The 26,089-nt window shown below is 40.4% G+C and overlaps 1 protein-coding gene across 3 annotated transcripts in view; it reads right to left on the bottom strand.

Moving 5' to 3' along the window:
• The window catches only part of CPQ (carboxypeptidase Q), a 438,744-nt gene that overhangs the window by 108,288 nt on the left and 304,367 nt on the right, over positions 1-26,089 (bottom strand). For all 3 annotated transcript variants that reach the window (XM_067017081.1, XM_067017082.1, XM_059043627.2), the window contains exon 6: positions 8,443-8,534. In XM_067017081.1, coding sequence (XP_066873182.1) covers positions 8,443-8,534 — 92 coding nt within the window. The remainder of the gene's footprint in view (positions 1-8,442; positions 8,535-26,089) is intronic.

Raw genomic sequence — 26,089 nt, 5'->3', positions numbered from 1 at the left:
TTTTCTGCATACAGGTCTTTTGTCTCCCTAGGTAGGTTTGTTCCTAGGTATTTTATTCTTTTTGTTGCAATGGTAAATGGGAGTGTTTCTTTAATTTCTCTTTCAGATTCTTCATCATTAGTGTATAGGAATGCAAGAGATTTCTGTGCATTAATCTTGTATCCTGCAACTTCACCAAATTCATTGATTAGCTCTAGTAGTTCACTGGTGGCATCTTTACGATTCTCTATGTAGAGTATCATATCCTCTGCAAGCAGTGACAGTTTTACTTCTTCATTTCCAATTTGTATTCCTTTTATTTCTTTTTCTTCTCTGATTGCCGTGGCTAGGACTTCCAAAACTATGTTGAATAATAGTAGTGAGAGTGCACATCCTTGTCTTGTTCCTGATCTTAGAGGAAATGCTTTCAGTTTTTCACCATTGAGAATGAAGTTTGCTGTTGGTTTGTCGTATATGGCCTTTATTATGCTGAAGTAGGTTCACTCTATGCCCACTTTCTGAAGAGTTTTTATCATAAATGGGTTTTGAATTTTGTCAAAAGCTTTTTCTGCATCTATTGAGATGATCATATGGTTTTTATTCTTCCGTTTGTTAATATGGTATATCACACTGATTGATTTGTGTATATTGAAGAATCCTTGCATCTCTGGGATAAATCCCAGTTGATCATGGTGTATGATCCTTTTTTTTCTTTTTTTTGTGGTACACGGGCCTCTCACTTTTGTGGCCTCTCCTGTTGAGGAGCACAGGCTCTGGACGCGCAGGCTCAGCAGCCATGGCTCACGGGCTTAGCTGCTCCATGGCATGTGGGATCTTCCCAGACCGGGGCACGAACCTGTGTCCCCTGCATCGGCAGGCGGACTCTCAACCACTGTGCCACCAGGGAAGCCCATATGATCCTTTTAATGTGTTGTTGGATTCCCTTTGCTAGTACTTGATTGAGGATTTTTGCATCTATATTCAGAAGTGATATTGGTCTGTAATTTTCTTTTTTTGTAGTATCTTTGTCTGGTTTTGGTATCAGGGTGATGGTGGCCTCACAGAATGAGTTTGGGCGTTTTCCTTCCTCTGCAATTTTTTGGAAGAGTTTGAGAAGGATAGGTGTTAGCTCTTCTCTAAATGTTTGATAGAATTCACCTGTGAAGCCATTTGGTCCTGGACTTTGGTTTGTTGGAAGATTTGTAATCACAGTTTCAATTTCATTACTTGTGATTGGTCTGTTCATGTTTTTTATTTCTTCCTGGTTCAGTCTTGGAAGGTTATACCTTTGTAAAAATTTGTCCATTTCTTCCAGGTTGTCCATTTTTTTTTGGCATAGAGTTGTTTGTAGTAGTCTCTTAGGATGCTTTGTATTTCTGAGGTGTCTGTTGTAACGTCTCCTTTTTCAATTCTAATTTTATTGATTTGAGTCCTCTCCCTCTTTTTCTTGATGAGTCTGGCTAATGGTTCATCAATTTTGTTTATCTTCTCAAAGAACCAGCTTTTAGTTTTATTGATCTTTGCTATTGTTTTCTTTGTTTCTATTTCATTTATTTCTGCTCTGATTTTTATTATTTCTTTCCTTCTGCTAACTTTGGGTTTTGTTTGTTCATCTTTCTGTAGTTCCTTTAGGTGTAAGGTTAGATTGTTTATTTGAGATTTTTCTTGTTTCTTGAGGTAGGCTTGTATAGGTATAAACTTCCCTCTTAGAACTACTTTTGCCCCATCCTATAGGTTTTGGATTGTCGTATTTTCAATGTCATTTGTATCTAGGTATTTTCTGATTTCCTCTTTGATTTCTTCAGTGAGCTCTTGGTTATTTAGTAACATATTATTTAGCCTCCATGTGTTTGTGTTTTTTACGTTTTTTCTCCTGTAATTCATTTCTAATCTCACAGTGTTGTGGTCAGAAAAGATGCTTGATATGATTTTAATTTTCTAAATTTACTGAGGCTTGATCTGTGACCCAAGATGTGATCTATCCTGGAGAATGTTCCATGCGCATTTGAGAAGAAAGTGTAATCTGCTGTGTTTCGATGGAATGTCCTACAAATTTCAATTAAATCTATCTGGTCTATTGTGTCATTTAAAGCTTCTGTTTCCTTATTTATTTTCATTTTGGATGATCTGTCCATTGGTGTAAGTGAGGTGTTAAAGTCCCCCACTCTTATTGTGTTACTGTCGATTTCCTCTTTTATAGCTGTTAGCAGTTGCCTTATGTATTGAGGTGCTCTTATGTTGCGTACATATATATTTATAATTGTTATATCTTCCTCTTGGACTGATCCCTTGATCATTATGTAGTGTCCTTCCTTGTCACTTGTAACATTCTTTATTTTAACGTTGATTTTATCTGATATGAGTATTGCTATTCCAGCTTTCTTTAGATTTCCATTTGCATGGAATATCTTTTTCCATCCCCTCACTTTCAGTCTGTATGTGTTCATAGGTCTGAAGTGGGTGTCTTGTAGACAGCATATAGATGGGTCTTGTTTTTGTATCCATTCAGCAAGCCTGTGCCTTTTGGTTGGAGCATTTAAATCCATTCTCGTTTAAGGTAATTATTGATATGTATGTTCGTATTAACATTTTCTTAATTGTTTTGTGTTTGTAGGTCCTTTTCTTCTCTTGTGTTTCCCACTTAGAGAAGTTCCTTCTGCATTTGTTGTAGAGCTGGTTTGGTGGTGCTGAATTCTCTTAGCTTTTGCTTGTCTGTAAAGCTTTTGATTTCTCCATCTAATCTGAATGAGATCCTTGCTAGGTGGAGGAATCTGGGTTGCAGCTTCTTCCCTTTCACCACTTTAAGTATATCATGCCACTCCCTTCTGGTTTTTAGAGTTTCTGCTGAGAAATCAGCTGTTAACTTTATGGGAGTTCCCTTGTATGTTATTTGTTGTCTTTCCCTTGCTGCTTTCAATAATTTTTCTTTGTATTTAATTTTTGCCAATTTGATTACTATGCATCTCGGTGTGTTTCTCCTTGGGTTTGTCCTGTATGGGACTCTCTGCACTTCCTGGACTTGGGTGGCTATTTCTTTTCCCATGTTAGGGAAGTTTTTGACTATAATCTCTTTTTCTCGGGACCTTTCTCTCTCTCTTCTCCTCTGGGACCCCTATAATGCTAATGTTGTTGTGTTTAATGTTGTCCCAGAGGTCTCTTTTGTTGGCTTCATCTCTTTTTATTCTTTTTTCTTTATTCTGTTCTGCAGCAGTGAATTCCACCATTCTGTCTTCCAGGTCACTTATCTGTTCTTCTGCCTCAGTTATTCTGCTATTGATTTCTTCTAGTGTATGTTTCATTTTAGTTATTGTATGATTCATCTCTGTTTGTTTGTTGTTTAATTCTTCTAGATCTTTGTTAAACATTTCTTGCATCTTCTGAATCTTTGCCTCCATTCTTTTTCTGATATCCTGGCTCATCTTCACTATAATAATTCTGAATTCTTTTTCTGGAAGATTGCCTATCTCCATTTCATTTCGTTGTTTTTCTGGGGTTTTATCTTGTTCCTTCATCTGGTCCATAGCCCTCTGTCTTTTCATCTTGTCTGTCTTTCTGTGAAAGTGATCTTTTTTCCACAGGGTGCAGGATTGTATTACTTCTTGCTTCTGCTGTCCAAGTTTTAACATATGATTTTAAATCATTTTCATTTTATATTTTTCTATAAATATATTAATTAAATTATAAACAAAGATATATTTACTAAGAAAAGGATAATGAATGTTAATATTAATTTTATTGCCATGAAAATTTAGCTATGTGTTCATTAAAGTAGTCTTTATAGAACTTTTACTGTTGAAAAGATCCTATGAGGAGGAAGAAAGAATCCATTCAGAGCAAGAAAAAATAATTTTTTACATAATGTTTTTCTCCATAATTAATGCTATGTAAGTATCACTAACTTTACTATTAAACTCCACACCAAATCAGAATGCATAGAAAAAAGAGTGGTACACGTACATTCATATTATTTATTACAATAATATCTTCCTGCAAAATACTTACATAATTGGCTGCAAGCAAAACTTATAAAATTATCATTTAAGTCAATACAAAGTTATAAATAAATCATTGTATGGAAATAACATGAACATATTTTATGATTTTTATCATATAGATTAAGGATCAATGAACTTTCTTTGTAAAAGATCAGATACTTATTATTTTGGGGCTTGCAGACCACATACAATCTCAGTCACATAGTCAGTTAAAACATGTAAAAACATTATTGTCTTGAGGTCTGTACATAAACAGATGGATCTGGCCCACAGGCCATATGTTACTGATCCTAGTTATAGATCACTAATAACCATAAGTATATCATAAACTGCTAGCAGAATTATTTTAAAAGTTCAAATCTTTTATTTTTATAATGACCAGAATAGGTCCTCCTCCAAATAAAAGTTCTGTTTCTGTTCAGTATCACCCATACGGATGCCAAGCATGCACGTCAGGACTCAGTTCTCATCAATATGAAGGAGAGCCGCTTTCCCTTTTCTACCCCCTCCTGGCTACTCACTCAAACCCACTTACTCCTCAAGGATGAGGTCCTTATTATAGTTACTTTAAAGTTAAACTCAGCCACCCAGAAATGATTATGCTCTTGACAATGCTTATATCAAGATACTAATCATAAGAATATAGAATAAGTCCTTCAAAATGGGCTGTGTCTTGTAAAACATGCAGAATTTTGTTTTAAAGGTAAGATAAAGAGTTATCCTTAAAAAAAGGCCTATGTTTTCCCTTTCTGGAATTTCTTCTTTCCATCCTTGAAAATGCAATTCAGACCAGCCACCAGTATATAGACACATTTGTATGAAGGTGATGTGGATATTTTCAAGATAAACCAGTTTTGTTAATGTCATTGCATGTCATTTGAGTATATATTCCTATATATATATATATTCCTATATATATATTCCTATATATATATATATATATATATATATATATATATATATGCCTGCCAACCTCTTAGAAGTTTAAAATCAAGTAATTTCTGATTTCATCCATGTATTTAGTAGGCTATGGTAAAACTCAAAATCTTCAGAGAAATAAACTTTTTTTTTTCTAGATCTAAGGAATTTCGGTGGTTGAGGAAATTTCAAGCTGGAGCCATTACAGTTTAAATCCACTTTAAAAAATTTATTTATTTACTTTTGGCTGTGTTGGGTCTCTGTTGCTGTGTGTGGGCTTTCTCTAGTTGTGGCGATCAGGGGCTACTCTTCGTTGTGGTGTGTGGGCTTCTCATTGCAGTGGCTTCTCTTGTTGCAGAGCACAGGCTCTAGGCATGCAAGCTTCAGTAGTTGTGGCACAGGCTCAGTATTTGTGGCTTGCAGGCTCTAGAGTGCAGGCTCAGTAGTTGTGGCACACGGGCTTAGTTGCTCTGCGGCATGTGGGATCTTCCCGGACCAGGGCTTGGACCCGTGTCCCCTGCATTTGCAGGTGGATTCTTAACCACTGCACCACCAGGGAAGCCCTAAATCCATTTTTTTTCTTGAAGTAGAGTATACTATAGAGAATGACTGAGCTTCAAAACAGTTCCTTTAGGGTTTTATGTTTTTTAGAGAGTCCAAGATTCTAAAAGCACCTTCTTAAAAATAATTACTCTCTTGTGCTCTGGACGAAGTGCAAACTTCTAAACATGGTTTGTACCTTCCAGCCCAGCCTCTTGCTTCTCTCTCTTCTCTGCTCCTGCCACTGTGCATCTTGCATTCCACACAGCAGCCACTCTGACTGCCTCTCAGTTTCTGCTGTGTGCTGGGACCTCTTCACCTCCAGCCTTGGCATATGGAGGTCCCACTACCATGGACTCACTTCCTCTCTGCCAACTCCTCTCCCTTATCTGGCCTCTGCTTAGTCCTCAGGTCTCTGCTTAGATGTCATTTCTATCATGTAGCCTATCCTGACCGCTCCAGAAGGCCAGGTTACATGAACTTTCTGTCTCTGCCATCACTGGTTTGTTCTTTATCAGAACAGTCTTAACACTTTATATTATGATTGAAGTTCAGTGGTTGGTGTCCTTCTTTAGATGGCAGTCTCAGCAAGGTGATGGTGAATCTTCTTAATGACAGTAAACCTAATGCCTAATACAGTGCCTGAGCCAGTATGTGCTCAGAGAATATTAACTGAATGTTGCTGGGTCAAGAACGACTCCTATCTGGTGTTCTTGTCCACCACAACATAGAGAAGATGATGCTATTGACCCACCAACCAAAGGGAATAACCTGGAATAATCTTATTCCCCAGCAACACTTCCGGCCATAAGAATTGAAGTGGTGAAAGAGTTGGACATAAAGCATGGTCCTCCTTTGTACAGAAAGTAATGATACTTGGTGACAAATTCAGGACCCTAAGTAAACTTACTATTCTTAAGCTCTAAATAACTGAAATAGGGTAATAGAGACTGACTTTGTCAGATGACCAAAAAGGATATAAACACAACTCAGAAAACAACAGACCTCTCTCTGATTTTGATAATCTAAGTTTATAAGATGTGTTCCTTCTAATCTGGAGATGCAGGGAGAACAGTCCAGCAGACCAGACCCTGCTCCCCTGCCCAGCACTCATTGCTCAGCAGCACGCCCACTGATTGGGGAGTTCCTCTTTGAACAAACATTTGGTTTGGTCCAGAGTATTTCTCAGCTTGTATATTTTTCCCTCTCTCCCCTCTCTCAAAAGTTGTTCTTGATATTAATCTCCTTGTTCCCCATTTCTAAAAATTGAAGTTTAGTTGATTTACAATATTGTGTTAGTTTCAGGTGGACAGCAAAGTGATTCAGTTATATATATATATTTTTAGACTATTTTCCATTATAGGTTATTACAAGATACTATATATCTGTATATCTTGTGCTATTCAGTAAATCCTTGTTACTTACCTATTTTATGTATAGTAGTTTGTATCTGTTAATGCCATACCCATAATTTATCCCTCCCCCACCCCCCTTCCCCTTTGGTAACCACAGTTTGTTCTACGTCTGTGAGTTTGTTTCTGTTTTGTATATATTGATACATTCTTTTGTATTATTTTTAGATTCCACATATAAGTGATATCATATAATATTTATCTTTCTCTGTCTGACATACTTCACTTAGTATGATATTCACTGGGTCCATCCATGTGGCTGCAAATGGCAATATTTCATTTTTTATGACTGAGTAATAATATTCCATTGTATATATGTACCACATCTTCTTAAGTCTGTTGATGGGCACTTGGGTTGTTTCCATGTCTTGCCTACTGTAAATAGTGCTGCTGTGAACATTGGGGTTCATGTATCTTTTCAAATTAGAGTTTTCCTCTTTTCCAGATATATGCCTAGGAGTAGGATTGCTGAATCATATGGTAGCTCTATTTTTAGTTTTTTAAGGAACCTCCATACTGTTCTCCACAGTGGCTGCACCAATCTACATTCCCACTAACAGGGCATGAGGGTTCCCTTTTCTCCACATCCTCTCCAGCATTTATTATCTGTAGACATTTTGATGATGGTCATTCTGACTAGTGTGAGGTGATACCTCATTGTGGTTTTGATTTGAATTTCTCTAATAATTAGCGATGTTGAGCATCTTTTCATGTGCCTGTTGGCCATCTGTATGTCTTCTTTGGAGAAATGTCTTATTAGGTCTTCTGCCCATTTTTTGACATTGAGTTGTATGAGTTGTTTGTGTATTTTGGCTATTAATCCTTTGTCGATCGTGTCATTTGCAAGTATTTTCTCCCATTCCGTAGATTGCCTTTTTGTTTTGTTGGTGGTTTCCTTTGCTGTGCAAAAGCTTTCAAGTTTGATTAGATCTCACTTATTTATCTTTGCTTTTATTTCTTTTGCCTTGGGAGTCCCTGTCCCCTGTCTTAAATGTGGTCTTTTATTTCTATTTATGATCTTCCACTATCACCTTCTTGCTTCAAGCTTCACTTTTGCCTTATATTGGTCACTGTCAAACCACACTGTCCTCCACATTCCCAGGTCTGAGACCTCTCGTTGCTGCTATTCCCATGGCCATTATCAATGCTCCTGGCTGACTCAAGGTCTCAGGATGTGGCTTTCAAATACCAGCACTCCCAGGAGGATTTGGGACATTGGGGTATGGGGGTGGACTCAGTAGGAACAGGGAATGTTAACCTATTACTATTTCTCTGGCATACATGAGTATAGCAGAACTACAGAGTTTAGGAAAATAGCCACACAGCAGGTGGAATTTTCCTAAGGCTGCAGACTAATGTAGAAATAGAAAATCACTCAGCTCCATCCCAGCACCCTCAGCTCACCAGTGCATTCTCCTTTATGGAGCTGGATGAAGACTTCTGCAAGGGGGTGTTTGCCAGGGCCAGCCTACCGCAAAGTATTGCTGAGTCTTCAGGACAATAGAGGAAATAGTTTAACTAAAAGCATCAATGCTTTTGCTGTATTTACACTGATATTACATGTGCAAATGCCTAGAAGTCCGTGGCTGCTCTCTTACCTTGTGTAATTGGTAATACTGCAAGGCACCGATTCCACCTTGCTCCTCTGCAGTCCAGAGCACCAAACGCAGAGTCCTCTTTGGACGCAGCCCTGGGAAAAATAATAAAATAAAACAAGTGATTCTTCAGTTGCTTTTGAATTTTTGTAAAATGGCAGGGCCTATTATCTGCATTCTGGAGGCAGGAGGGAATCAGCGGTGTGCACATTCATCTCTTGCTGGTGTGGCTGCCTGATTTAGGGTCTGGCTGACACAACAAAGAAGTACCCTCAGGGCTGATCTCCAGGGCAGGTTAATGAAGAAAGGGGTTGTGATAAATGCGGTCTGCCAGCCAGGAATTGAGAGCCTCTATTCATATCCTTAACTGGACAACCTGCCCAGTAGGACCCAATGGATGGCCAAGTTCACTGGGATATTAGATTGCATCCAGAAGATGCAGTTAGGCTCTAGACAGATCATGAGGCCTTCCAATGATTAACTGAAACCCAATCATTTGCCTCTACTTCAAGACAAGGTGTGTCGGGGGTTGCTTCTTCGTCTAAATCCACAGGTATAGCTAGCTGCCCATGCCGTCCTTAGTAATGTAATGATTGTGAAGCAGATGCAATGTTTATGTTTACCCAGGGTCATGTACCCCTCCTTCTTGGAAATACAAGGTCATTCACTTAAGGTCAATGAAAATGAATTGAATGAGAATGACATTTTATTCATCTCATTACTGCACAAACAGCTTGGTGGCAATTTCATTGACTTGGGAAATACAAACTTGTATCCTGCAGTTATTAAAGCTACTAGCAGATCTGGTGTATCTAGAACCATTTTTGAGCGGCTGTGTCCGCTCCATAAAAGCTAACTACGATGGTCCAACAGTATGCTAAAAGTTCCACTTTTTGACCAAGAATTAAAACTCATTTCTGATTTGGAGCTGACGATGTGGTTTCTGAGAAATAACAAAGGCAGAAACATGTGAAGCTGGGCTTAAATCTTATTAATAAGATCTGTCCTCTTGCCTCACTGCAGGGAAACCATAGGGAAGGACTTTGAATGGCTCCGAGGTGGACACACTACAGAGGTCGAGTAAAACCAACTGCTACCACCCAGGCACGTGGCCTTCTTCAAGGGAGCAGGCTGGTCGACTTCAGCCTGGATGATAAACGCTCCTGGGAAACGGAGCTCTGTCCTGCCTCCTCTGGACACCAACAAGTATTCTGCTTTCACAAGTCTAGTGCCAAGGCATTGAAAAGGAGCTACGTTTCTCACTAAATTGAATCTTGTGAAGCTACTTTACACTGGAGCATTTTAATATAATTAAAAGAGTGCAGGTTTAGGAGGCAGGCTGACCTGAGTTCCAATTAAAGCCTAGACAAGCAATGTCCCCATCCAATTGTTCAGCACGTCCCATTGGTGTTTTCTTCTAAGTCCATCTAGAATGCAACTTTTCACCTCTGCTACCACGCTGGCCCAAGCCCCACCTTCTTTTGCCTGGACTGTTGCAAAACAGTCCTCCTAACTGGTCTCCCTGCCTCAGCCTGTGCCCCTCTGCAGCTGATGGTCTGCACTGCAGTCAGCAAGACTCTTGTAAAACTTATACCAGAGCATGTCATTTCTCTGTTCAAGACCTCCAAGAGCCATACTGTAAGCTTCTCAAAGGCAGGTATTTAAGCTTTGTGATTCAGTGTGATGCCCCCAGTGCCCAGACTGTTAGGCACATATTAGGTGTCCAATAAATAGGTCTTGAATGAATAAATTAATCCAAAGTGTGGCGCCTCACTAGTAAAACTCAAAGCCTTCTACCACTGTCCTAACCTCATTTCCTAAAACTTTCCTGCTAGCTCATTTCCAGGCAAAATGTTGTAGTTGAAAAAGGCAGACAGATCTGGTGAGCCCTGCTATTAATAGGCACTAGCGGTGTAACCACTGGGAAATAGATCTACCTGAACTGCAGCTTCCTTGTTTAAAAAGTGGAGGGACTATTACATGCTCATAACATAACAGCTTCCCTGGGTGGTTGAGAGGATGAAATGAGGTGTGACGAAGACACTCTGTGTCTGCCATGCAATAGACATTCAAAGAATGAATGATAAAACTACATAATGGATAGCCAGGCACAGAGCACACACTTTTACCCATAGAGAGAAGGGGCATCTAAATACTCAGGACAGGGACTTCCCTGGTGGCGCAGTGGATAGGACTCTGTGCTCCCAATGCAGGGGGCCTGGGTTCGATCCCTGGTCAGGGAACTAGATGCCACATGCATGCCGCAGTTAAGACCCGGCACAACCAAATAAATACTCAGGACAATCTTCCGAAGTCATTTGAGCCCCTGCTAAAGAAGAATCGCGAAGTGCCCACTGCCTGCTGCACAGAGTCAAACCACTGACTCACATTCATAGCACAAACTTAAACTGCTGTTGGATTAAGAAATATAATCAGTCTATATCTAAAGACCATAGTCACTGGCTCCTCTAACAGAAATGTGCTTAGTGTCAATTTAAACCAAATGACATTTTGCTTGCAACATAGAAAAAAATAAAAAAAGATAAAGTGCTGCAAATGAAAATTCTGAACATGTTTTTAGATCCATAAAGAAGGGGAAAAAGCTTTCTGTTTACGTATCTCCTCATTTACTAGCAAAACAGTGCCAAGTTATTAAAATGATGGAATTCTCTAAATAAGGATCAAGGGACAGTTAGCACAAGTTAGAGAAAAATCAATTTTCAAAAGCAAATGTCCTGGGCTTCCCTGGTGGTGCAGTGGTTGAGAGTCCGCCTGCCGATGCAGGGGACGCGGGTTCGTGCCCCGGTCCGGGAAGATCCCATTTGCCGCGGAGTGGCTGGACCCGTGAGCCATGGCCGCTGAGCCTGCGTGTCCGGAGCCTATGCTCCTCCGCGAGGGGAGAGAGAGGCCGCAAAGGTGAGAGAGGCTCGTGTACCGCAAAAAAAAAAAAAAAAAAAAAAAAAAAAAAAAAGCAAATGCCCTGAATATCCCCATAGATTTGGTGTTCTATTTGCAAATCATTACCGTACAGGATTAGTCTCCGCATTTCAATCAGCCAGATAACCAATGATATTATATTAAGATAACAAAAAAGTAAGCGGTTTGAAGTGAAGAATGCTAAGGACTCCAAACAACAACAGCATAGCTGGTGCATGGCTGACCCTGAGGAGAGGGAGCCACCTCCCAGCCCTGGAGAAGTTCAGTCCCCACCCTACTCCACATTCAAGGTTAAGGCCCCAACAGAAGAGGTTAGGAAACCAGTGGTTAGGCAAATACCTGACTGAGCTGCCAAGTCTCTTTTCCACTCTGACGTTCTGATGGTCCCTAGAACCTAAGAGAAATGCATGGGACTTCATTCAGTACTAGACCCTGACTTTAGCGTGGAGTGGGAGCCCCCAGGCCACCTGAGTCCACAAACAGGCAGCATGGGACACAGAAAGGTGTTGGCTGTGGAATCTCAATAAACATTGTTTGATTCCTTGCTCAGCCACCTCTGGCTCTTTGACTTTAGATTAGTTGCTCAATCTCTCTTAGCGTCAGTTTCCTCATCTACACAGTAAGGAAAAGGGGAATGACCTCATGACTTTGTTAAGAAAATTAAATGAGACCAGGCAAATATATATGAAGCACAGTTCCTGGCACATAGCAGGCTTTCAAGAACTGTCTGTTAGCTTCACTCTACATCACTCCGCGAACTTCAGTCTATGCCAATGATTTCCAGGGACATCCTGTGAGAGAACTAGGAAGGAGGCATCTTCCTCATTCTTCTTCCTTAGGAACCGCAGAACATCTTTGTTTATACATAATGCATACCCAGCCAAGGGAGAAACACAAATTTCATCTAGCTCATAGAAAAACACATAACCTCTTTCAGCACGGAATAGGCCCTCATTCCAACAGAGAGCATAACCAAATCCAAATAAATAGAAATTGTTTCCTCACTTTAAAAATCGAAGGCCAGGCTTCCCTGGTGGCGCAGTGGTTGAGAATCTGCCTGCCGATGCAGGAGACACGGGTTCGTGCCCTGGTCCGGGAAGATCCCACATGCCGCGGAGCAACTAAGCCCGTGAGCCATGGCCGCTAGGCCTGCGTGTCCGGAGCCTGTGCTCCGCAACGGGAGAGGCCACAACAGTGAGAGGCCCGCATACCAAAAAAAAAAAAAAAAAAAAAAAAATCGAAGGCCATCAGAATTTTTAGTTTCTGGATAAAGTAAAAAAGCTTAATAAATGTGAAAACTGAATAAAGGTGATATAAAGATGTCTGTATTTCTCATTTTTAAGTAATAGAATTTATTGTGTATCTCAAATCCAAACTGGTTTCAAAGCTAGGCATTTTAAGTATATAAAGTAACAAAAATAACAACAACAACAATAAAACAATAATAATGACAGCAACACAACAAAGTGATACAAGGTCAAATGCAGGGATCTCATCTTGTAGTGAAGCTAGGGTAAATGAATAGCTCCACAGTAATCCTAGCTGAGAGCTGTGGCCCTGGCTCAGTGGTTTACAGCACCAGCCTAAGGCAAGCACATGAAATAAACCTTAGAATTGGAGGTGAGAGGGAGGACCCCGGGCTGAGCTGGCTAGGAGTCAGGTCTCATTGAGGTTTTGTCAGAAGATAGGCAATTAGTTCCCCCATAAATGTAATGAAACTGCCCAGAGATCTCTCTTGACCTCCTGGAATTTTTATTAAGAACTTCAGATAGCACAACAAACTTTTATGGAATTACAGTTTTTCTCTAAAAGAACATAAACGACAGATAATATGTCAGAGTTTTGTCTTTGTTTATGAAATAAGACACATGCATTTACTTTCATTTTACTGAGGAGAGTAATAATGCTAATGGGAAAATAGTGCCTATGAGAAAAGGTGAAAACAATCTGGCTGGAGTTTATTTTTTGCTACTATCAAATTTAAAGATAAGTAGTCTGAGAGTTAAAGCAATAAATTGAAAAGGTCAACTGACTGTCCCGCACTTGCACCAAGAGCGGACCAAAATAAAATAAACTTAGATTAATCCAGCCTTGTAGATAGATTTCCCAAATCATGAATTCTAAAGAACACTATTTGTTAACAAAGTGTATTAACCCAAATGCCTGTTTACTACTCCGTTTCAGTACTGCCAGAACTATGTACAAGTACTCTTCTCCGTTCTGACACCAATTTTGTAGAGAAAACACAATTTTCTCTTACAGTAAATATACTCAGTTTCCACATATATGCACTAGCCTATAAATACACTTGTTGTCCAGCTCTCCTTTATCAACAATTCAAAAGAGTGCTGCATTTAGAGATGTCTGATACTGCAATAAACTTGACTAGTGTAAGGGCAGTCTCTGAATTAAAGACTAAATAATGACGTATTAGTATATAAACTGAATGAGATGAGGCAGTAAGCATAGTGGTTAAGCATACAGGTTTTGGGGTTGAGACCTATGTCCACCTTGGACAAGTTACGTAATTCATTATATAATATATAAGCACATTATCACTGATTTTTTTAAAAACAGGGGGCACGGTTACACAAAGATTCATTATTTTAGTGAAGTAAATTACAACTACTACTCTTTATAGACAGGAACAGAAAATCACTTGGAGAAAGTTCTTTTGTTCTTGGAAGAATCACTTGTATCTTTCTTAGCCATGTAAATATAAAGCAATTAGACAGTTTTGGGGGGCATTGGGGCAGGGCAACAAACTTTTAAAAACTCCATCTCGCTAGCTGCTTCCCCTTGAGCTCTCTGGAGGAACAACCTGGTCACTGGGCAGGAGAGAAATCAGAGGGTAAGAGGAGCCCAGGGGCTTCTGGGAGGAAAGCCCAGTGTCCTCACCCCTGCTTCCTTGGACAGAGGACTGGGGATGAGAGAACTGTTGGGTCAGGGTGACAATGACTAAAGTCCCGGGACAGGGAAGATCCTGGAAACCACTAAAATAAAGTGATCTTGATGAAGAAAGGAGTCTGGGTTATTGACCTGGGCTCAACACAGTGGCCTAAGATTCAGGGGAAGGGCTAATTGTAGTCTAGCATGTGGCCAAGTCCAGAAGCTCCTCCAGATCCAGCAACCCTAATGGAGGTTATGATTTAGAGAACTGAGGATGAGAATATCAACAAAGGGAGTTGTAACCTTGCTCCCCAAAATGGGCACCACTGTAACTTAGGGCTGCAAACAGTGCCGTGCAGCAGCCAGAAGGAGTAGTAGTCACAGGTGGATCCAGCCACAGGTTTCTGGAGGAGGACTGACCCATTTGCCCTGAGTCAAGTCCCAGAGACCTCAGGAGGAGATAACAGACTTCCTGCTAATAAGGCCTGTAGAGGCTTGGATGATTAACAATAAAGGAGATTGAAAGATGTGATCATATTTATAACCTGTGTTTGTGGAGCAGGTCATAACAGTTATAACTTCCATAATTCAAAGTGAACAGTCCTACCTCATTATAATGAGTAGGATTCTATTAGCCAGGAAAATCACTATTAATCATTGCTGAAGTAGAAATGCTGTGACTACCATGGTGTGAAGGCCATTTCTGGTCCCAACCCAGTTTTCCACTCTTATCATCCTGCTTCTACCTCTCATCCTAAGCTCCAGCCACATCACATTTCCTACCAGTCCCTGACCTGAGATGCCATGATATCTCAGATTTCTGGTCCTTTGTAGATGCTCCTTTTCCTATCTAGAATGCCCCTTCAACTTTTCCATCTGGCAAACTCCTATTCACTCGACAAAGCCCATCACTAACATTACTTTATCTGGGAAGGCTCCCCTAACTCTAGGGAAAAGTTGGTTGTTCCTTTCTCAGTGTTCTTCTAGAACTTCACACAGATCTCTCTGTTCATTTTCAACCACCCTTACACGTTGATCTCCCCACTAGACCACTAATTTTCTGAGACACTCCTTTCTCTTTTTCATAACCCTGGTCCAGTACCTGATGTGTAACAAGTGCTGAAAAACTGTTTCTTGACTGACTGGATGAATGAATGAGTGAATAAATATATTTATATAAGTATAAATACAGCTACTACCTTTACGGAGAGAGGCATTGACATATATACACTAACAAATGTAAAATAGATAGCTAGTGAGAAGCAACCACATAGCACAGGGAGATAAGCTCCGTGCTTTGTGACCACCTAGAGGGGTGGGATAGGGAGGCTGGGAGGGAGACGCAAGAGGGAGGGGATATGGGGATATATGTACACATATAACTCATTCACTTTGTTATACAGCAGAAACTAACACAACTTTGTAAAGCAATTATACTCCAATAAAGATGTTATGAAAAATAAATAAATAAATAAATAAAGCATACTAGTGACTCTTCAGTTCAGAAAGTTAAGATAAGCTCTTTTTGTGAAACCAAAGCCCAGTAGCCTAGTTAATTAGATGTGCTTCAACTTCTACATTTGCTTCAGTCGTTAATACATTTACCTACTTTTGTAGCACAGACGAATCTAGTCAAAATTATTACATCAATAGCTCTTGTTGATCAAGTCATTAAATAAATATATTATGGTCATAGAAATCTTTCCAACAGCTAATTGTATTAAATTATAGGTATCTCCATTTTAAGCTCTGACATCTCTTTTTAATTTTTTACTTCAATATTTTTTCTGATTAAAAAACAATATATCCTTTAAAAAAATGGAAAACTATAAAAAATTAGAAAACAAAAACAACCTATAAGCATATTTTATTTCCTTATAATTTTTGTATGCATGCATTTGTATACATATATAAAGAGTGATTTTTATATATAGTTTTATACTACATTTTCCACTTAAAATTCATGGCATATGTGGCCTCTATCTATAGTAATAATCAATAATCTTCAAGAAAGTGATTCTTAATTTTTTTAGCTATTTTCTTATTGTTGGATATTTAAGGTTTTTACCCTTAGGGCAAGTTCTTAAAAGTAGAAATAATGAGTCTAAACAGTATAAACATTTTTAAGGCTCTTGAAACATGTCTCCAATGTCCTAAAAAAAGCTTACCAATATATATTCCCACCAGCAGTGTATGAGAATATTCACTTCTACTTAATGTGGAATTTTTAATCTTATCTCCTTAATTTTTATGTCTGTCAATACATTATATTTATTTTTCAATACTACATTCTACTAATTTTCAGCCAAAATAATTACACCACACACATGCACACTCAATCTGTAGTCTAGTCTAACTTGACTGAGACAAACGTTAAATTTGTATCTGATGCTTGACTAGAGTTAAAATATGTGAATTTATTTTTCTTATTTAAAATGCCTGATAGTAGGGCTTTTTCAGTAATATATTTCTAAGATAATGTTAGTATCATGTAGGGATCACAAGCTTGATCTAGCTGGAATTTTAAAACATACTACTTCTTTTTCCCTATCGTTATTTAGAGCGTTTTTATCTGCAAGGGGGTAATAGAGAAGCCTGCTTAATGATAGATTTGAACTCTGAATCACACTTCTGTTAAGAGTTCTACCTTGCGAAAACATCAAGTGGGGAAGTTAAACAAATAGTGCAATTTTTTTTTTTTTTTTTTTTTTTTTTGTGGTACGCGGGCCTCACTGTTGTGGCCTCTCCCGTTGCGGAGCACAGGCTCCGGACGCGCAGGCTCAGCGGCCATGGCTCATGGGCCCAGCCGCTCCACGGCATGTGGGATCCTCGCGGACCGGGGCACGAACCCGTGTCCCCTGCATCGGCAGGCGGATTCTCAACCACTGCGCCACCAGGGAAGCCCAATAGTGCAATTTTTAAGAAATGATGATAAATCAAGTACAAGTACCAAGACCTCTCTTGCAAATTCACATTCACCAGTATGATCCTCTAAATTGCATTTCTTGTGAAGATGGTACTGTCTGAGGGAGGACAAAAGTGTTTGTACTTGAATCAGAGATTATCAACAAGCAATGCATCTCCAACAAGCAACTGAGGTGAGAACATTTCTGGGATCCCTTTTCAACACCAAACAACAGATATAAAGCATAGATGTTTTATAATGAAGGCACCATCTTTAAGCTGTTAACCTGTTAACGCTTCCAAGTGCTCTTTTTTACGGTTATGGTGGAAAGGATGTTATCTGCATTTTTAAAGATTTTCCTTGTGTATAAAATGATTTGCAAAGTTATCTAAATTTTTTTTTTTTTTTTTTTTTTTTTTTTTGCGGTACGCGGGCCGCTCACTGTTGTGGCCTCTCCCGTTGCGGAGCACAGGCTCCGGACGCGCAGGCTCAGTGGTCATGGCTCACGGGCCCAGCCGCTCGGCGGCATGTGGGATCTTCCCGGACCGGGGCACGAACCCGTGTCCTCTGCGTCAGCAGGCAGGCTCTCAACCACTGCGCCACCAGGGAAGCCCTCTAAACTTGTTTTTGACCAATAAATTAATCATAATTTTTATTCTTGGTTCCATTTAAGTTTTCAGGCCACGACACATTTGGTAGTATCAATACATTTTTGCAATTGGTTTTGAGCCAAAAAACTCATCTTGAGCACTGCTCCATCCTTGGCTCCCATAGTGATTGCTGACTGCTCTTGCTAAGGGAAAGTCTCACCATGAAAGGAACAAGATCATCAAAATGTCTCTGGTACTCTCCCTCTTCTTTCCATTCCAACTGTGGCTACCATTATTTAAGCCCTTTGAATTGCTGCAGTTGCCAACTAACTGCTTCTTCTGATTCTGTACAACTGCTGCCAGATTTATCTTCCTAAAATACTGCTTTGAATATGTCACTGGCTAAGTGAAAATCTTTAATCAGTCATCATCTATAGAAGTAGTCTGCCTCTAAACTTTTTTGAATATGCATCTCTACCAGCAAAACATTTGAGCATGCATGACCATGTACATATATTTATGAATAAATGACACATATACAATATTGTCAATACATTCAAGAAATATTAGTAAGAAATTAACATTTCTTTTTTTAGATAGAGAATAAACATTTTCCTGTACCCAAATGATGGTCCTACATAGTGCCTGGCTTTTGAGGCCACTAGTTTATAGCACAGAGTCTGTCCTGTTTAGTATGGCACTTGAGGACCTACGCAGACTGGTTCCAATCTGCTCCTCCAGACTCGCCTCCTCCACTCCCCTTCCCAAAGCCTCATTTCCAGGTAAACTGGCCTCTTCATTTTCTTCCTACCTCTGTGCTTTTCCTCCCGCCATTTATTTCCCATCCTCTTTGCTTTTCCTTTTTTTTCTTGATTTACTCATATCCCAACCATCTTTCAAAATCCAGTTCCAATTCCTCCTGCTCTACTCTCTCCTTCCTCCGAACCTCAAAGTTGCTATTTTCTGTACTAACCTTTTGGCAATTAGTCATGACTAATGTACTTTCTGCTCTTGATTTCCACACACAGCCCCTGGTAAATCAAAGAACTCTATACATATTTGTTGATGAATGTATTAGCATATCTAATGGAAATTGTTTTAAATTGAAACAAGACAGATATAGATTCGATCTGTAAAAAGAACTTTTGGACAGAGGATATTTTTAAACATTAAATCAGTTATCAGTTACATTTGCCTAAGGGAGAGTAAAGCCAGGAAATAAAGCTGGGCTTGGACAGGTTTGGAACAGGGAAATAGACTGGAATCTTTGAGTCTCTGTCAAATCCAGAATATTATAATTGATGACTCTGCAAATACTGAACTCTACCCACAGGGACATGAGACTGACTTGTTCTCTAGAGAAGTTTTTGGCCTTACAGGAGATGTGCTGTTTATCTCAAACATTTTCATTCCTCAATTATGAAAAGTGTGAACATATTTGTATTCTCCAGATAAAAGAAAACTTAGAGAAGACTCAGGGTATTTACGTGAAATTAATGCTTTGTAATTTATGCACCTCACATTGCCAAGGTAATGGATTATCTGACCCCATGGGCCTCTTGCTTTTCCAGGTCATTATGTCACATCTTACATATAAGAACCATTAGGGTAAGGGAGAAATTTTATGTAGTCTGTTAAAGTATTTATAGGCACTTGTAAAAGTTTACTTTAGACTTCAGCAGACTGTCATCTTAGAAAGACTCTCCAAGTTTAACTGCTGCCCTCCGAGGGCCAAGCTTACAAGGCATGTTCAGAGTCTGTGAATACTTCACTTCTGAAATGAAACTAAACCCATACAGAGTTATGTGTTAAGTGTGGGAAGGAATGTGATGCCTCCATTCTCAGAACTTTTCCCAGGACCCCCTGTCCTCAAACCTTAAAATCAACCTACTAGAGTTCTTTTTCCCTATGTAGACCACGACATTTCAACAACATTATTTCCTGTCATATTCTAACTTATTGATATTTAATGTGCACATATGCTGCTTATTAAAACATAACAGCATGGTCCATCTTTGGAGGTATCAACACAAGCGTACGTTTAAGAATTCTATTCCACAAAGGAAGAACGTTCTGTAATAGGAGAAGTGAACATACAAATCAACAAATACTCATTTGGAGTAACTGTGCAGAAATCAAGAAGATTAAATGGCACATAGTCAAAGCTACTTGAAATATCAGACTCATTCATTCAACAACTATTCCTGGTCCAGGAGTGAGGGGTTTAGGGCTGAAAAAGACAGTCATGTTCTTTGAAACTTACAATCTAGAAGACAAAGTGTATAAGAAATTCCCACGTTATTCTTATCATCATTGCCATCACCTTTAATCATAATCATTGTTGTAAGTACTTTGAACTTATCTAAAGAAAACCGACTTTTTTTTTTTTCTTTTTCTTTTTTCGGTACGTGGGCCTCTCACTTTTGTGGCCTCTCCCGTTGCGGAGCTCAGGCTCCGGACGCGCAGGCTCAGCGGCCATGGCTCACGGGCCCAGCCGCTCCGCGGCACGTGGGATCTTCCCGGACCGGGGCACGAACCCGTGTCCCCTGCATCGCCAGGCGGACTCTCAACCACTGCGCCACCAGGGAAGCCCAGAAAACTAATTTTTTAGAAATTAAGTTATCATTGCTCTGGATAGAAAATGAGGTTACCTCAGAGAGAGACTTAACTAAGTTCAAGGGTAAAACTGGGAGATAGGGCAGAAAGGTAATGAAGAAGAGAACTGGAGGAGAGCAGTGACGTAGTAGTAAAAGCAATCACAGCTTCACCAATGTGATTTTACAGATGGCCAACATTCGGCACAGAATGTGGGGAGAGGGGACCAAGATTTACGGGCACTCAGTACCAGTACCACGCCAGCCACTGTGCCGAGATGTTTCCAGACACTGTCTCCCATAATTTCAGAAACATGACTTCATTTAATCCTGCAAAGCAAGTAATAGTGCCTTCCTTTTTTACAAATAATGAAACTGAGAGATACAGAAATTAAGTCACTTGCCCAGTAGTACACAGTTGGTAAATGGCAGAGCTGGGTTTCTAATTTGGGACTGTCTGATGCTCAATCCATGCTCTTAACCACATCCAGCTACTGCCTTCCCAAGCAATAAGCTGCATGGAAAGATCTGACCTATCCTGTGCAACCTCTGCCTTCTTCTGTCTTTTTTTAGGTGAAACTCTCACATTAGAGAATATATTCTAACAAAGTTGCTGTATCTGTCCCATTACTCAGAGGTCCACATTAGTGCCTTCAAATTCCATCTAAAACTGTCCAATTTCAAGAGACAGGGTGGCAAGCATATGGTTATAAACAGTTGGTTGGGTAAATGTGTTTGGTCAGTAGAGGTGAGGACCAGGGGACCAATGCAAAGTAGGACATCTTCTAGGTTGATAGAGATAAGCAATCAGACACTAAGACATGCAGAAGCTGAACAACACTTGAGTATCCAGATTTATAGCAACAGGAATAACAAAAGTCTTGAACTGTTGGGTCCAAAAATCATCACCAACTCAAAATAAGGAGGAGGCCGAGAAAGAGAATACCTTATCTTCTGTGTGGGTTGCTGAAGAGTCACTTGCATTTTGGGGACCTAAGCTCCAAAAATATTGAAATGAAATCTAAGATCTAAAAAAGCCTAGCATCCACTTAGAAAAATTAACAAAATACATTCTCTGCAGACAAAACTCAGAGGGCTTTTCTAAAATTGGAAAATATTACTGTCAAGATTATTGCGAAAAATAAGCTCCAAATGTAAATATATTATTTTTTGTTGTCAACAATATATCCTATTGGAAAACAAAAAACTCACAAGGACATTGCAGGAGCTTTAACTTCTTCTCAAGAAAAAATGATTTTTTAAACATCGAGATTTCACTGTTTCTGTGAAGAAGATGATACCAGTGGGAGAGTGATAATTGAGTTTAGGAAGATCTGGAGGCAGGGCAAAAAGGTGATCAGGGAGTGGATTGGTGTAGAGTGACTCCATCAGAGTGAAAGTATTTGCAGCTCCACTGTTCCTGTGTTAGAGACAGCCGGCCAGCAGGTGGGAAGGTGAGGCTGGGGGAGAGAGGAGAACAGGATTTACTGGGTATTAACTACTGTGCCAACCACCATGCTAAGTTCTTTCCAGACATTATCTCACTTAATTTTCCCAGCAATCCTATAGTACCTGGGAGTATTATAATACCTGGGGCTGTTATCCCCAAGTTACAGGTAAGAAACAAAGGCTACAAGAATGTAAGTGACTTGCACTATGTTGCAGAGCTGATAAGTGCTAGAGGCTGGATATGAACCCAGTGTCTGAGCCTCCTCAACTAGACCACCCTGATCCAGGCTCCCTTATGTTGAGAACATTCTCTGACATACGAAGGACAAAAATCATTTAGGACAAATGCTAAAGGCATAGGGAGACCATAGTGGCCTGAACTTCAATACGACGAATGGAGTCACCAGTGTTAGGTCAGAGGCATCATCATGGTGGAGAACAAGGCCTGTTTTCAAGCTCTCTATTCATCCATTAGGTCCCCACCTTCTAACCCCTCAAGTTTCCAGTGCAACCTTCCTCAGAAAAACAAGGATTGAGATAAATGGAAAGTGTGGGGAAGGAAAGAAGTGGTACAAAGACAGACACAAAGCATAACAGCAAATCAAACACCACCAGCCTGTTGCTTGCAGAAATCACAGAAATTATACAGATCACATTGTGAGCTGCAGGCTTTAAGCCGCCACCATCCCTGTTCCCCCACTATACGCTGCACATGGCGCTCTGAGAAAAGTCTCACCTTCCATTATAATGTAGCAGGGCCTGATCTCTCACCTGCTTTAATGGATGGATGAACAGATGAATGAAGGAAGGAACAAAAGAATAAAAGAAGAGAAGAAAGAAGACTAATCGAGAATTAAGAAAATCCAGAAAGGAAATGACTAGGATATAGTGATATAGATATGATATAGACATTCTCAAGTCCCATTTCAAAAGATGTAAACCAGACGGTAACCCATGTTTCTTTTTATATAGAATAAAGAACATCTTTTTTTTTTCCCTAGTAGATAAATAATTCCTTAAATAAAAACTGCTGACCATAAACAGCACTGCCACAAACTCAAGATGTGGACACCCTACTCTGTCCCTGCCAGTCTCTTCTGCCAACACCACCCTGGTTGGGGCAGCTGTCAGCAAGCCACGCTCACTCCTAAGACCCTGCATCCATCCTCTATGATAAGGAAAAATCAGATGTGACATGGAGGAGATGAGGTGGAAAGTGTCTGGACCAAGTAGAAAGAATGCTGGAATTTGTCAAACAGAGACTCCAAGAATCCAGAAATGCAGGTGCCCATCTGGCCTGGCCCTCTGAGGCCTTGGAAGGTGTGCTGTGGCCGCTAGAAGGCCAGTACAGAGCCTGTGCACACGGGGAGCAAGTGCCCAGGGGTTGATCTGCGGGGTCCCCCAAGCGGCTGGCTGTGTGAGGCTGCCAGTGTGCGGTGGCTAGGAGGCTTCCACCCTGGACTGTAAAGAGATGTTGTGCACAGGACTGACTGGGATCCAAAGCCAGGGCCACAGCCTAGACCTCAGAACCGACCAGGTCAGTGTGTGAAGAAGTAAATAAGTTACGAGGCTGTAGTGTACAGCACAGGGAATATTGCCAATAATTTATAATAACTCTGTATGCAGTGTACTCTATAAAAACATCAAATTACCACGTTGTACACCTGAAATACACACCAGGCAGACTTCCATGATGTCATGCTCGCCCTGATGTGGACAGGAGAACACTAACTAGAGAACAGAGATGTTTGCTAATGAGGTAAAGTAAAAAGTGAAAAGAAAGCTAGCATTTATTGAGTGCCTACGATGTGCTAAGGCAGTCTGATAAGCACTTTATGTGCTTTAGTTCCTTTAATTTTTCTCAACTGATCCTCACAGGAACACAAGGATGCAGGTATTATTTTTCCCATTTTACAGATCAGGAAACTGAGCTTTAGGGAGGTGAAGGAAGCAACTCACTTGTGGTCACATATACAATAACGGCAGAATCAGGACTTGAACCCAGGCCCTTCTGATCCCAAAGCCCATGGTTGAAGCCTGTATGGGGGCCCTTCAGTGAGCCTGGTGGGCTGGGGCTGACTCACATGGAGATTAGTCCTCAGGGAAGCAGCACAGGCATCTGCTGAAGACGATAACATGCTATCATCGATACACACTCACAGGACTCCAATAAGAAAAATATGTGCTCAGCCAGTCACAAAACGGAAAAGTGAGGAACCCAGTCCAGGGGAGGAGCTCTTCTGTCGGCACTAGGCCCACACTGGCTGCAAGTTCAAGGTACATTTGTACACATTTGTATAAGCAGACAGTCTAAAATGTCCAAGCATAAATCAACATATTATTTCAGGATCTACTGGGCTATCGATCCAGCTTCCCAGTTCTCCTTGGCCTGACTCACTACCATGTTGCTTAAATCTATTTTTGCGTACTGGGGAAATCAATGACACAAAGCATCAAATCGTTCTGGGCAAGTAATTTTGTCTTTAAATTCTTCAAATGACAAAAGGCATTAAAGAGGTTTTTTAAAAATATAGAGATGTCAGGCCACTTCCTCAAGGCCTGGACTTCACAAGGACCTAAGGAGGGAGGGTGGCTCACTACTCCAGCACCCAGACACGCATATGTTCAAGTGCTCTGTGTGATAACCATTTCGACTTACTCATTTTTGAGCCTTGAAGCTGGATTACTTTGAGTCAACTGCCTAATCTAAGTCAGACTATTTTACTGTTCCAGCATTAAATAACAGGACCTAAGTGAATCTCTCCAGCACCTAACAGACTACGGGCCTTAAATGTTAAATAAACAAGACTTATCCCAGTGTTTCGCAGCCCACTTCTTTATAGTATTAAAACTCGCTTCATCCCCCTGAGGTTCCCAAGTAAGAAAAGCAGCCTGTTCTTTATTATAAGCAATAACAATTTCTCCTCCCATCTAGAAAATACATGCCATTGCCCAGAATGAAGTTTATTTCAAGAATTAGATCACCTTAGACCGTAAAGCATAACTCTGTTCTGGCCGCCTGAGAAATCACAATCCACTTTGAACATTGATACACATTTGTCATTTAGAAATAGTTCTTTGCTTTGGCTTTTGAGCAAGTAAAGGATTTTTCTAAGGACGCTGTCAAATAGCCCCATGGTGACTCCCATTTTGGTATGCTAATCATTATCTTCCAATATCAGGCTACAGACACTGTCAGCTTTGAAAACAGCCTCTTTATGGAAAATAAAATATGAGTCAGGAGGCAAACAAGTTCTCAGAGGCATTCGTGTGTCATTTTATCCCAGGAAGTACCTGGGGCATTTCTGCAGGGTCGGCCTGCTTTCATCAGCTGCCAGGAGCATCGTGGGAAGACACTAGCTCTCAAAGATCGGGCTGAAAAAACACTACACAGCTTCTGTCAAAACAGTTGGATGCCAAAAAATTAAGCCACACGGAAAACTGTTGTGTAAAACTCCCAATGAAGTAGAAGATTCTGTATCTCTCAAGAGAAGCCCCTCTCATTCTAGAACCAGCTGTTATGGACTTCAGTATCCTTGGGGCGCGTCTGGTGTTCTACAGAAGAAACTCTTTGAACAAACCCTGGTGGGGGTAGGAGACAGGGTTGGAAGCAGGAGTGTGCTTTTTAATGACCAAGGCTGAATAAGCTTTCCTCTGGTTTTCTTTTATGTTTCTTCATAAAGCATATTTCATGCTTTCCTGCTATTTTGTAGTGGCTTTTTTTTTTTTTTTCTAATATACTTAGGTTGCCAAAGGAAAAAAGCATCTCTGCCCCCGTGTACTCTATTTAGTTGAAAGGCAAGTTTCAACTATTCCATGCAGGAGAATGAGCCAGCAACCTGCCACAGAGGTCAGGTAACAAAAAGCTCCCTTCAGAGCCTGTCAGCTTACAGGCTGCGCTGCTCTGCGACCAGATAAGCCCGGACCCCTGTGCGCCTGGGTCCTCCCGGGCTGCCAGCGAGGCTGCTGGCATCACATGTCAGGGATCCAGCCATGCTATTTACATTTTAATAAACACTTTGTTTTTATTACTTTTTATTGTTTGTTCCTAGGGGTTCTAAGAGAGGGAGAGACATGGTCATAACCAACTCCTATAGGATAGAAGCAGCTACATTTGGCTGAACTGCAATTTGGTCTAAGAAATCAGAGCTGGAATTTTTCAAACAGGACAGATATTTAGAAGGCAACAAATGTACGTTGCGGAAGTTTCATTTCCCTTGCAGAGCAATTCCCCGCCGTCCTACTCACCGACTCTAAAACAGATGCGATAGAATAACAGACCCCTA

Source organism: Kogia breviceps, chromosome 17 (genome assembly GCF_026419965.1).
Source record: "Kogia breviceps isolate mKogBre1 chromosome 17, mKogBre1 haplotype 1, whole genome shotgun sequence".
Lineage (NCBI taxonomy): Eukaryota > Metazoa > Chordata > Mammalia > Artiodactyla > Physeteridae > Kogia > Kogia breviceps.
Note: the sequence above shows the minus strand (reverse complement) of the source record. Positions and strands in the feature narration are given on the sequence as shown.